At 43.2% G+C, this 12,689-nt stretch overlaps 1 protein-coding gene across 1 annotated transcript in view; it reads left to right on the top strand.

Annotated features, from left to right (window-relative positions):
• The window catches only part of bop1 (BOP1 ribosomal biogenesis factor), a 273,049-nt gene that overhangs the window by 49,878 nt on the left and 210,482 nt on the right, over positions 1 to 12,689 (top strand). Inside the window, exon 3 of the mRNA XM_069915117.1 lies at positions 3,439 to 3,573. Coding sequence (XP_069771218.1) covers positions 3,439 to 3,573 — 135 coding nt within the window. The remainder of the gene's footprint in view (positions 1 to 3,438; positions 3,574 to 12,689) is intronic.

Raw genomic sequence — 12,689 nt, 5'->3', positions numbered from 1 at the left:
TTTACAGCACATAAAGAGGCCAGTTTGGCCCTACTACTCCGTGCCGAACATCTTTTCCCACCTAGTCCCATTGACCCGCATTTGGCCCATAATCCTCCACACCTCTCCCGTCCATATACCTATCCAACCTTTCCTTGAATATTAACATCGACCTCGCTTCCACCACCAATGCCGGAAGTCCATTCCATACCCCCCCCCCCCCACCCTCTGCGTGAAGAAATTCCCCCTTATGTTTCCCTTAAACTTTTCCCCTTTTTCTCTCAATCCAGGCCCTCTTGTTTGAATCTCCTCCACTCTCAATGGAAAAAGCCTATCCACATTGACTCTATCTGTCCATCTTATAATTTTGAATACCTCTATCAAATCAGCCCTAAACCATCTACACTCCAGGGAATAAAGTCCCAGACTGCTCAACCTTTCCCTGTAACTCAAACCTTGAAACCCCGGCCACATTCTTGTAAACCTCCTCTGCACTCTCTCTATACTGTTTATATCCTTCCTGTAATTCGGTGACCAAAACTACACACAATATTCCAAATTTGGCCTCACTAATGCCTTATACAATTTCAACATAACATCCTAGCTCCTGTATTCTATACTCTGATTTATTAAGCCAACATACGAAATGCCTGCTTCACCACTCGATCCACATATAATTCAACTTTCAGAGAATTATGTAGCATGACTCCTAAATCCTTTTGTTTCATTGCGCTCCTCAATTGTCTACCATTTAACGTGTCTGTCCTATTTTGATTAGTCCTACCAAAATGTAGCCTCTCTCATTTATCAGTATTAAACTCCATCTGCCCATTCTTCTAATTGTCCTGTAAGCTTTGATAATCTTCCTCACTGTCCACAACACCACCAAGCTTTGTATCATCTGCAAATTTACTAATCCAATTTGCCACCCTATCATCTAGATGGTTAATATATATATGACAAACAGCAGTGGACCCAGTACTGATCCCTGAGGCAAATCCACTCGCCACCGGCCTCCAATTTGACAAACAATTTTTCACCACTACTCTCTCACATCTCCCATCCAACCATTGTTGAATTCATGTCACTACTTCATCATTAATACCTAATGCTTCCACCTTCTTTACTAACCTCTTATAGGGAATTTTATCAAAACCCTTACTAAAGTCCAAATAGACAACATCCACCGCCTTCCTCTCATCAACCTTTTTAGTAACCTCCTTGAAAAACTCTAAGATTTGTTAGACAATATCTACCATGTACAAAACCATCCTGTCTTTCCAAATAGTTGTATATACAGGTACACGATCCTTTATCCAGACATCTAAAATCTGGTAAGCTCCAAAAGCCGGCAAGTGGGGAGAGGCGGCAGCATGAGTCAGGCACCGAGGGACCGGCAGTGGGGGGAGGCGGCTGAGGGACCGGCAGTAGGGGGAGGCGGCTGAGGGACCGGCGGTGGGGGGAGGCGGATACTGGCCAAGTATCTTTACATCTCTGATTTGATTCATGAAGAGGTGGGCCATAGTGGTCGCAACCATATTATCCAATCTACACCAAAAATATTGGATTCCTGGTGCCACTGGGTCAATCAGAAAAATTATATGAAAATGTGTGGTTTGTCAGCATGCAAATGCCACTCCTGGGCAACAGCAGATAGCAGATTTGCCCATGCAGAGAGTCTTTGGATGAACCTCTATTTACATATGTTGGAGTGTAGCTAGCTGCTACAAGCTATGGCTCTACGGAGTCTATAGCGCAGGAGAGGATATAGCTGCATGCAGGTTAGCTCAGAAAGAATGACACGAACCCCAGTTGGGTGTAGTTAACACTGAGCTTTCTTGGGCTCACAGCCTTGCTTTTATTCTCAAACTGAGGCGAGTGGTCAAAACCCTCTCAGCACCGATTGGTATGTTTGTGATCCGCTTTCTCTGATAGGTCAGTTAAGATCTTTTGGTTGTGGCCAATTGGAGGGCAACGTTGTGGGCCTCGTGCAGCCTGTTGGATCGTCTCATTCGTCCTTCATTTTGTGAGGCCCAGTGGGGGAGCTGCGAAGGGCCGGCACAGGAGTTGATTATTTTGAAGTAAAGTGTGGAAAGAGTCAAGAAATGCTATGATCTTATTTTCACATGTTTAGCCGTAAGAGCAATTCACATTAAAGTGGCATCATCACTTGACACAGACTCCTTCATTAATGCCCTTCAGCATTTTAATGCTAGGTGTGGTCAAGTAAAAGAGGTACGATTTGACAATGGTACTAACTTTGTAGAGGCTCAACACAAATTAAAGAAAACGCTTATGGACTGGAATCAGATTCATGATGTAATTAATACTCTAGAAAGGATTTAATTGGATCTTCCATCCCCCTTCCTGCTCACACCATGGAGATGTATGGGAAAGATTGATTAGATCAGTGTGAAAGGTTCTTAATTCCATCCTAGAGGGTCAAAATCTTAATGAAGAGGGTCTTCGGACAGTTCTATGTGAAGTTGAAGCTATCCTAAGACTTCAACAGATCCAAATAATCTTGAAACACTTACCCCAAATCACCTTTTGCCTTTGTTGCCACTGGGGCAGTTTCAGGTGGAAAACTGGTGCTGTTTAATATAGGATTTGTTCTGTTGCAGGAACGATAGAAATGGTTTAAAATCGGGCACAATTTCATGGCTGGGGATGTTGTGATCATAATGGACCATTCAGCATCTCAAAATTCCTGGTTGATGGGGAAGATTGTGGATACCATCCAGGTCAAAAGAAGATTTGTATGTCAAGTTTGGATCAAGGCTAAAACTGTCTTTCTCAACAGACCATAACCTTTGAATGCCCTGGTTAATCAAGAAGCTATCATTCTCTTCCTTAAATACACCAACGACTTGACCTCCACAACTGCCTGTCACAACAAATTCCATAGACTCACCACCCTCTGGCTGAAGAAATTCCTCCACTTCTCCGTTCTCAGTGGACAACCTTCAATCCTGAAGTTGTGCCCTCTTGTCCTAGACTCTCCCACCGTGGGAAACAACCTTTCTACATCTCGACCACACCTTTCACTTTGCTCCCCATTTATAAAATAGTCCGCCCGTTTATTTCTTCTTCCAAAGTGCGTGACCGTACACTTTCTGACGTTGTATTTAATTTGCCACTTCTCTGCCCAGTCTCCTAATCTGTCCACGTCCTTCTACAGCCTCCCTGTTTCTTCAACACAACTTGTTCCTCCACCTACCTTCGCATCATCATAAATTGGGATCCACTGTGAAGAAGGCTGTTCTCCTCCATCTGATCCAAATCATCCCACCCTCCCGATTTTTGAATTTAATTGTCTGGGCTAGTTCACAGGGTGATATTTGACAGAGATGACATATCTGCAAATTTGTCAGATGCATGAAGTAGCCTTGGATCCCACGAGCACATTAATTGCAGCCTCTTATTAGTTTTCCTGTGTTTTGTGGCTCTCTTTACCAGATCAGTAAAGTTGCCAGGAAAGAGGAAGGTGAAAGCTGTGGAAAGTTGGCAGAGTCGGACAACATTTTGCAGCCAGAGAATCCCAGGGTGATCCCACTAAAAGACGAGTACGAAGTGGACACTTCGGATGAAGAGGTACAGAGAGGCAGAGTTTCTCACTTGTGTTTTTAACCTTTTGTGTTTCTGATTGTTGATGTTGATGTTTCAGCTCTGGTCACTTGTATAAGGTCTGAGGTAATCCATTTGTCAAAACTTCAGAGTTCCCTGCATCAGCAGAAAGCTTCCAATTTTAAAACATAGGCTGGAGAATCACAGTCTCCGTCTTTGCTCTCCCCATCCTGCTAAGTTTTCTCCTTCTTTAAGTTGCAGTTTTTACTTTTACCTGGTACCTTGTTCAAGTAGTCATCCTTAATTCCTATAAAAACACACCGAAATGCTGGTGGAACTCAGCTGGTCTTTTCAGGATACATACAAAGAATTTGCTTATTTCTTGAAGAAAGGCTGAGGCCCAAAACTTTGGAATTTATGAGCTTATTCTTTGAGGAAGGGCTCAGGCCTGAAACATTGGCAACATATCTTTGTCTCCTGTGGATGCTGAAAAGACCGGCTGAGTTCCTCCAGCATTTCTGTGTGTTTTTACAACACTCACAGTGTCTGCAGAATTTGTTTTTCATTCTTAATTCCTGGACTTGGGTGGTGTGGTTATCCTGTGCCTTTATTCTGCACCCTTCTTGGAGAAATGGGGCCTTCAGTTCAGGGAGTTGAATGCAAACTTCAGACTTCCAATCCAGGACAAATGGAAACATTGAAACTGGACCCAATGCCTTGGTTCCCCTGTGCATGATCTGACGTGAACTGTGCAATTCATATCAAAGAGATTACTGTCTGATCGTATACAGCATTGGTGCAAATTTGAGGTTATTGACTTCCACAAACATCTCAGCATCTTGTGTTGAGTTATTAAACATTAAACATAATTATTATCACCAAATAATGTCAGAAATGTCTACTTAAGATGAACATCTCGGGCACTTTATTGCCCATATTTGTGGCATAACTTTAGACCAAAAATCAGAAGGAATTTTTAGAAGACAATATGAAATCGTTTTTGCCAAATCCCATGCCTCCATTCATGAAATTATTTTCTTCCGTCACTGAGTGAAATTGGAGTCCAACCATCCTTCTCATGTGGACTTGAAGGATCTTATGGCACCAGTTATTTATTAGAAAGGGTGTTCTCTGGTTCCTGGCCAATATTTTCATCTGAACCAGCATCAGCTCCTGGTCACATTGCTTGTGGGAGCTGACTGCTTAAATTGGCTGTCACGTTTCTGATATTACAATAGTGACTTTGCTTCGCTTCATGTATTAAAAATCTGGCTGGGTAGCTCTTGTAAAGTATTCTAATGCTCAAAGCAGCAAATAGGAGGAGAACATGTTCGTGGTGCTTTTTGCTGATGGAGGAATGTTGGCTGTGAATGAATTTCTGGAAATGATGCAATATAATCTCTAATGACCACCTGAACAGCAAGATGGTTGGGGCCTCCTTAGAAAGAATGCTTCTCTGACAAGGTAGCATTCCTCTATGTTAGCGCGGATCATGAGAAGTTGCAGTGTAGAACAAAACCTTCTTACAAGGAGGGAAAGTGCTGGGAGTAGAATTCTCATATTTGTGGTTTCCATTTGGAAGTTTATGGACAGCAAATCCTGTATGTTACCATAAAATCACTAATTTAAGTTTTGTATATGTTGAAAAGAAAAGGTACAAGGACTGCCTAAAGAAATCTCTTGGTGCCTGCCACATTGACCACCGCCAGTGGGCTGATATCGCCTCAAACCGTGCATCTTGGCGCCTCACAGTTTGGCGGGCAGCAACCTCCTTTGAAGAAGACCGCAGAGCCCACCTCACTGACAAAAGGCAAAGGAGGAAAAACCCAACACCCAACCCCAACCCACCAATTTTCCCCTGCAACCGCTGCAACCGTGTCTGCCTGTCCCGCATCGGACTTGTCAGCCACAAACGAGCCTGCAGCTGACGTGGACTTTTTACCACCTCCATAAATCTTCGTCCGCGAAGCCAAGCCAAAGAAGATATGTTGAAAAGAAGAAGTGTCGGTTTGTTAGAACATGAGAAATAGGAGCAAAAGTAGGCCATCTGGCTTTTTGTGCCTGCTTTGTCATTCAATTAGATAGATCTGGCCCTGGATTCAGTTCTGCTTAACCTGCCCATTCCCCATAACCCTTGATTATTGAAAAATTTATCGATCTATGTCTTAAATATATTTAATGAAATAGATTCATCTGCTTCATTGGATAGAGAATTCAACAACTTTTGCTCTCTGGGGGACAGAGGTATATAGGTTCTTGATTGGGAAGGGAATCAAGGGTTTGGACGAGAAGGTAGGAGAATGTATTGAAAATAATAATTAGACATAATGGAATGGCGGGGCAGACTCGATGGGCCAAATGGCCTAAACGCTTCTCTGCTTTATGGTCTTGTCATGAAGGATCTCCATCACCTTGGGCCCAATCTCTTCTTGCTGTTATCTTCAGGCAGAAAGTCGAGAATCCTGAAGTCCAGCACCTTTTAGGTTTTAAGAAGCTATCACGATCTTGTACGACCCGAACCCTAACTATAAACTACTGTGGGATCGCCAAAAGATATCTGCACTATTGAAACATTACCTTTTTTTTTTCTTGCACCAACTGCAGCTATGAATAGTTTCTTTGAAATTAAACATTAAACATTAAAACATTACAGTACTGTACAGGCCCTTCAGCCCTCCATGTTGTGCCAAACCGTATAAAAGTGCTAATCCCTCCTTACCCTATAACATTCTCCTTTCATCCCTTTGCCTATCTAATAGTCTTTTATAGGCCTCTAATATTTCAGCCTCCACCACCACTCGTGGCAAGGCATTCCAGGCCTCAACAACTCTCTGTGTGTGTTTAAAAAAAAAAACTTCCCCCTGATGTCTCTCTTTTGCTTCCCTCTCTTAATCTTATACATATGTCCTCTTGTGGTTGTTGTTCCCACCCTAGGGAACAGGTATTGGTTGTCCAACCTATCTATGCCTCTCATAATTTCATAGACCTTGATCAAGTCCCCTCTCATCCTTCTACGCTCCAAAGAGAAAAATCCCAGCTTTGCCAACCTTGCCTCATAAGACATGCCCTCCAATCCAGGCAATCCTATAAATCTCCTCTGCACCCTTTCCATAGCCTCCATATTCCTCATATAATGAGGTGACGAGAACTGGACACAATACTCCAAATGTGGTCTCATCAGAGACGTCTAAAGCTGCAACATGACTTCTCTACTCTGATACACAATCCCCCTATTAATGAAGCCCAGAATCCCATAGGCTTTTTAACTCCCCTATCAACCTGAACAACTCCCTTGAGGGATGTATGGACATGAATCTCAAGATCCCTCTGTTCATCCACGTTCCTAATTAACTGACTGTTAACGCTGTATTCAGCTTTTAGATTTGTCCTGCCAAATGCATCACCTCACACTTGTCTGGATTGAACTCCATTTGCCATTTTTCTGCCCCACACTGCATCCTTGCAACCTCTGACAACCTTCAGCTCCATCGACAATTCCTTCAATCTTCGTGTCATCCGCAAACTTACTCACCCAACTTTCTGTGTCATCATCCAGATCATTTATAAAAATCACAAAGAGCAAGGGACTGTTCCCTGTGGCCCTCCACTAGTCATTGGCCTCCATGCAGAGAGCCTCCCTTCCACTACTCCTCTCTCTTTCTTCTTCCTGCAAGCCAATTTTTATATCCAGACAGCCAAGGTTCCACTGATCCCATTCCTCTTGACCTTCCGGATGAGCCTCTCATTGAGGACCTTATCAAACGCATTATTGAAATCCATATAGATCACGTCTACTGCCCAATCCTCATCAATTTCTTTCATCACTTCCTCAAAGAATTCAGTTAGGCTCGTGAGGCATGAGATTCCCTTTACAAAGTCATGGTGACTATTCTTGAGTAAATTCTACCTCTCCAATTGCTGGTAGATCCGATCTTTAAGAAGCCTCTCCAATAGTTTACATACCATTGAAGTGAGACTCACCAGTTTATAATTCCCACGACTTTCATTACAGGTACACAATCCTTTACCCGGAACCCTTGGAGGACAATGTGTTCCAAATTTCGGATTTTTCTGGATTTCGGAAAGCCCACCCAAATTGTGCTACCGTACCACCCCCACCCCCTTCCAGTCGCCTGTCCATCTCCCCCAACCGCGGTCCCTCAGCTGTCTCCCCAACTGCCAGTCCCTCAGCCTCCCCCCCTCCACCCTACCGCTGGTCCCTCGGCCACCTCCCTCCCTCCTCACCGCCGGTCCCTCAGCCGCCTCCTCCTACTGCTGGTCCCTCGGCTACCTCCCCCCACCGCCGGTCCCCCCTTGCTGGATTTTGGAGCTTTCCGGATTTTAGATGTCCGGATAAAGGATCGTGTACCTGTATTACCTTTTTTAAACAAAGGGACTACATTTGCCATTTTCCAATCCTCTGGCACCTCCCCTGTAGTCAAAGAGGATCCAAAGACCATAGTTAATGCTCCCACAATTTCTTCTCTTACCTCCCACAGTAACCTAGGGTATATCTCATCCGGCCCTGGAGACTTATCAATCTTAATGCTATTTAAAAGATTTAACACTTCCTCTTCCATAATCACCACATTGTCTAGCACATATTCCTCTCAACTTAATCCTGATTAAGGGCTTTTCTCTTGTAAATACTGACCTGAAATATTCATTCAGAACCTTCCCTACCTCTTCTATTACCTCTTTTATCTTTTAGTAGCCCTACCTTCACTTTCATCTTCTTTCTATTGTTTTTACATGCGCATAGAACACCTTGAGATTATCCTTAGTACTACCTTGCAAGTCGTTTTCATGCCTCCTTCGAGCTCACCTAATTTCCTTCTTAAACTCTTCCTGGCTTCTATATATTTCTCCTTGCTTCCTATGTCTAACATAGACTTGCTTCTTCCTCTTATCTTCTTCCTCACTTATCCTTTATAATCTCTTTTCTCCCTTGGTTAATTGTGGTAATTTATACTGTTGTAGTTGGTGTATCTTTTGCACAGATGTGCCTGCAGTTATAACTTTGGAACTCTTATACATGCTGTATGTATACGAAAATAAACTCGTCATCTGTGCAGAGACCAATATTGCAATGATTGATTTGTTCAAATGCACAAGGGTTGTTTATGGTTGATAAATCTTCTCTCTTCTTAATCATGGAGCAGGGGATGTTTCTCTCTTTTGGGTGAACATTCTATAGAACATTTTGTGGTGACTGCCCGCTATGGAAATGTTGCGAGGGCTGATGTGCACTTCTGCTGGGGTGACAAATCCAGCTGTATTTTGGTGCTGCACACCTCCAAAATGCTTCTTAAATCTTGAAGGCTTTGCTGATGGTAACTGTACTCAGCCCCAGGACTAGCTTGGTTGCTCTCTAAACCTTGAGCAGAGATTTTTGGAGTACTTGTCACTGGCTGCATCCTGGCTGAGGAGCATTGACACCAGTGTAGTGGGCGACTCCAAAAGGTGGCTGCCCACGGCCGCTGTGTGTCTTTCATTCCTGAGTGCTGATGTGTTTGTTCCCAACATCTGGTTTTGCTGCAGACTTGCTGGGAGATTGTGTGCTTGTCATGTTTCGGGTAAGGTTTCTCTGGGGACTGATGTCAGCAGTTAACGCTGCTGGATTAGGTGTTCCTTTTGTACTGAGTCTCCTTGGGACTCGTGTTGCTGATCTGTCCCCTGCCAGAGTTGAGGGTGTCTGCAGATTTTGAATCTGTTTAGTCTGGTTTCCCATTGGTAAATTCCAAACCCCCTCCTCCTACCTTCAGTTAGCTCTCTGTTATGGTTTGAACAGACTCTGTGATTTCTGTCAGGAAGTTGACTGCTGCCTAAAGATCCACAATTTTAAAAACTCTCTTATTCTGCCTTTATGTTAAATAAACACTTGTATAAATTTCTCTCTCCCGTACAAAGTTATTCGGAATGCTGTTTCCAAAATTGATGGTCTTGTTGCTAAAATGAATTCCATTGATCTGTAACTGAATGGCAAAACCGAATTGTGTCGGGCAATTCCACAGGGCAAGGCCACGCGATCCGTCTGGTCTTTGCCATCTTTTCTTAAGTAATGCAGGGAAACCTTGTGACTCCATGCCATGTTTTTGAGCTTGGATAATTCCATATCAGGATGTGTCAAAGGCTGATGACTTGTGGTTTGAATTGGCAATTGCCCTTAATAAGTTTGGAGTCCTCTCCAGATCATCCAGGCTGCAATGTAAAACCAGTACAGTGACGGCTATAATATTAGACTAGAATTATGATGGTGACAGGTGGTTGTACATCACAGAAACTGGTTGAATCTGGTTTTCTGGTCTTGGATACATCTGTCTTGTGGAAAATATTTCTACTAATTACCCCTTCTACTCTCTTATATTTTTGTATACCTCTATCAGGTTTCCCTCCCCTCTCCCTCAGCCTCCTATTTTTCGGGGAAAACAAACCCAGTTTATCCCACTTTAAATTCAAATTTAGACATACATCAATCCCTTTCTGCCCATGAGCCCGTGCCATCCAATTTCACCCAATTGATCGCCAACTCCGGTACATTTTGAAGGATAGGTGGAAACCGGAGCACCCAAAGGAAATGGACACAGACACGGGGAGTACATACAAACTCCTTACAGATAGCGCCGGATTCTAACCCAAGTTGCTGGCGCTTTACCAGCTACGCTAACAGTGCTGCCCTCCCTCTTCATAAATGAAATATTTCTCCAGGCAGCAACCTGGTGAATCTCTTCTACATCCTTAACAGTGCAATCATATCCTTGATCTAATGGCCCACAGGGCTTGGGAATAGAATATTTTTTTTTCAAGTTGAAGTTTATTTATCATTTGATTGTAACAGAACAACCCGACGAAACAGCGTTCTCTGGTTCTCGGTGCAAACATACATACAGACAAATGATACATGTATACAGAACATACAGGAATATACATGTCTTGTATACATATATGGTATTAAAAATAAATATTATTAATAAATAGTAGAGTTTTGAGGGTTTGCATGAGCAGTTCAACAGTCGGTCATTCAGTATTCTCACTGCCTGTGGGAAGAAACTGTTCCTCAACCTGATGGTTTTCTAGCTGTAATGCCTCTGGATCTTTTTCTCAGTGGGAGTAGCTAGAAGATGCTGTGTGAATTAAACAATGATCCCAGAAGCTCAGTCAATGGGGGAGGGTGGGAGGGAGACCTCAGTGATCTTCTCTGCTGGTCTTAAGGTCCTGTAGATTGACCTCTGATCTGATGCTCAGTAACTATAGCACACGATGCTTCAGCCTGCCAGGATGCTTTCGAGTAGAAAGTTGAGAGGATGGGGGCTGGTAGCCTTGCCTGCCTCAGCCTTCTAAGGAAGTGCAATTGCTGTGGTGCCTTCCTGACAAGTGAGGACTTACCATGTGTCCAGGATAGATTACTTCTTAAGTGGACTCCAAAGTACTCTGTACTCTCCACCTTCTCCATATCGAGCTGTTGATGTGTAGTGGAGTGTAGTCATCTCTGGTCCTCCTGAAGTCCACGATCATCTCCTTTGTCTTGTCCACGTTGAGACTCAGGTTGTTATTCCTGCACCATTTCATGAAATTTTCCATTTCTTCCCTGCAGTGCAACTCATCTTTGTTGCTGATGAGGTAAACTACTGTTGTGTCATCTGCAAACTTGAATGCTTTTTAAAATTGAATTAAATTGCATATTAATTACTCTTGGATAAGCTCTGTAAACAGACCCATTGAAGGTGGAAATTAGCTGCCCAAAGCTGGTATGAATAATTCAATATGTGAAATCACATTCAGGAGAATCAAGGCATCTCGAGAGTGGTAGGTGTCAGGAACACCTTGTTGGAAATTACTGGAAGCATGTATAGAGGACCTCTTGGGGTGAAGTGGGGAGTCAGGGTTAGAGGGGCCATGGAAACAAGATCTATGGCTCATATTGCCCACCCTGTGAGTCCTTGTGTTTGGGCTTAGCAGAAAAATAATGGAACAGAGGAAATATTAGCATCAGCACGTGTTCTGTAGGCTCAACAATAATTTTTCACTTGGAGTTCTCTTTCCTCTTCCTACTTCTGGTTTGTCTATAGACAGGATGCAGAGTTGGGCAGAAAAGTAGCAGATGGAGTTCAATCTGGATAAGTGTGAGGTGATGGAAGGACAAACCAGAAGGCTGAGTACAGGTTAATAGTCGGTTACTTAAGAGTGTGGATGAACAGAAGGACCTTGGGGTTCAAATTCATACATCCCTCAAGGTCACTGCACAGGTTGATAGGATAGTTAAGAAGGTCTATGGGATGCTGGGCTTCAATAATTGAGGGATTGCGTTCAAGAGTCAAGAGGTCATGTTGCAACTCTACGAATCTCTGGTAAGACCACACTTAAGAGTATTGTGTTCAGTTCTGGTCACCTCATTATAGGAAGGATGTGGAAGCTGTGGAGAGGGTGCAGAACAGATTTACCAGGATGTTGCCTAGATTGGAAAACAAATCTTATGGGGCAAGACTTTTCTCTTTGGAACGTAGAAGGATGAGAGGAAACTTGACAGAGGTCCACAAGATTAGAAGAGGCATAGATAGGGTGGATAGCCAGCACCTGATTCCCAGAGCAGGAATAGCAAACACCAGAGGACATGTGTACAAAGTGAGGGGAGATATCAGGGATGAGTTTTTTTTTAGTTTTTTTTTTTTACAGAGACAGTTTTGGGTGGCTGGAATGCCTTGCCAGGGATGGTGGTGGAGGCTAAAACATTATGGGTATTTAAGAGACAGGCACATGGATGAAAGAAAAATAGAGGGTTATGGGGTAGGGAGGGTTTAGTACTTTTTTCCTCAGGAATATATGGGTTGACACAACATCGAGGATCAAAGGGCCTGTACTGTGCTGTAGTGTTCTATATTCTATGTTCATTCACATCACCACTTGTCAGAGGTACAGAATTCAGCCATTCGTCCCATTGAGTCTGCTCCATCATTCAAATGGCTGATGTAATTTTTTTTCTCTGAACACCTGTAACCTTACAATCAAGAACTGATCAATCTTTGCTTTAAATTTACCCAATGACTTGGCCTCTGTAGTCGTCTACAGGAACATATTCCACAGATTTACCACCCTCAGGCTGAAGAAATTTCTCCTAATCGCCATTCTGAAGGGATGTTCTTTTA

Source organism: Narcine bancroftii, chromosome 1 (assembly GCF_036971445.1).
Source record: "Narcine bancroftii isolate sNarBan1 chromosome 1, sNarBan1.hap1, whole genome shotgun sequence".
NCBI classification, from domain to species: Eukaryota; Metazoa; Chordata; class Chondrichthyes; order Torpediniformes; family Narcinidae; genus Narcine; species Narcine bancroftii.
This window is presented reverse-complemented; position numbering and strand designations above follow the sequence as displayed.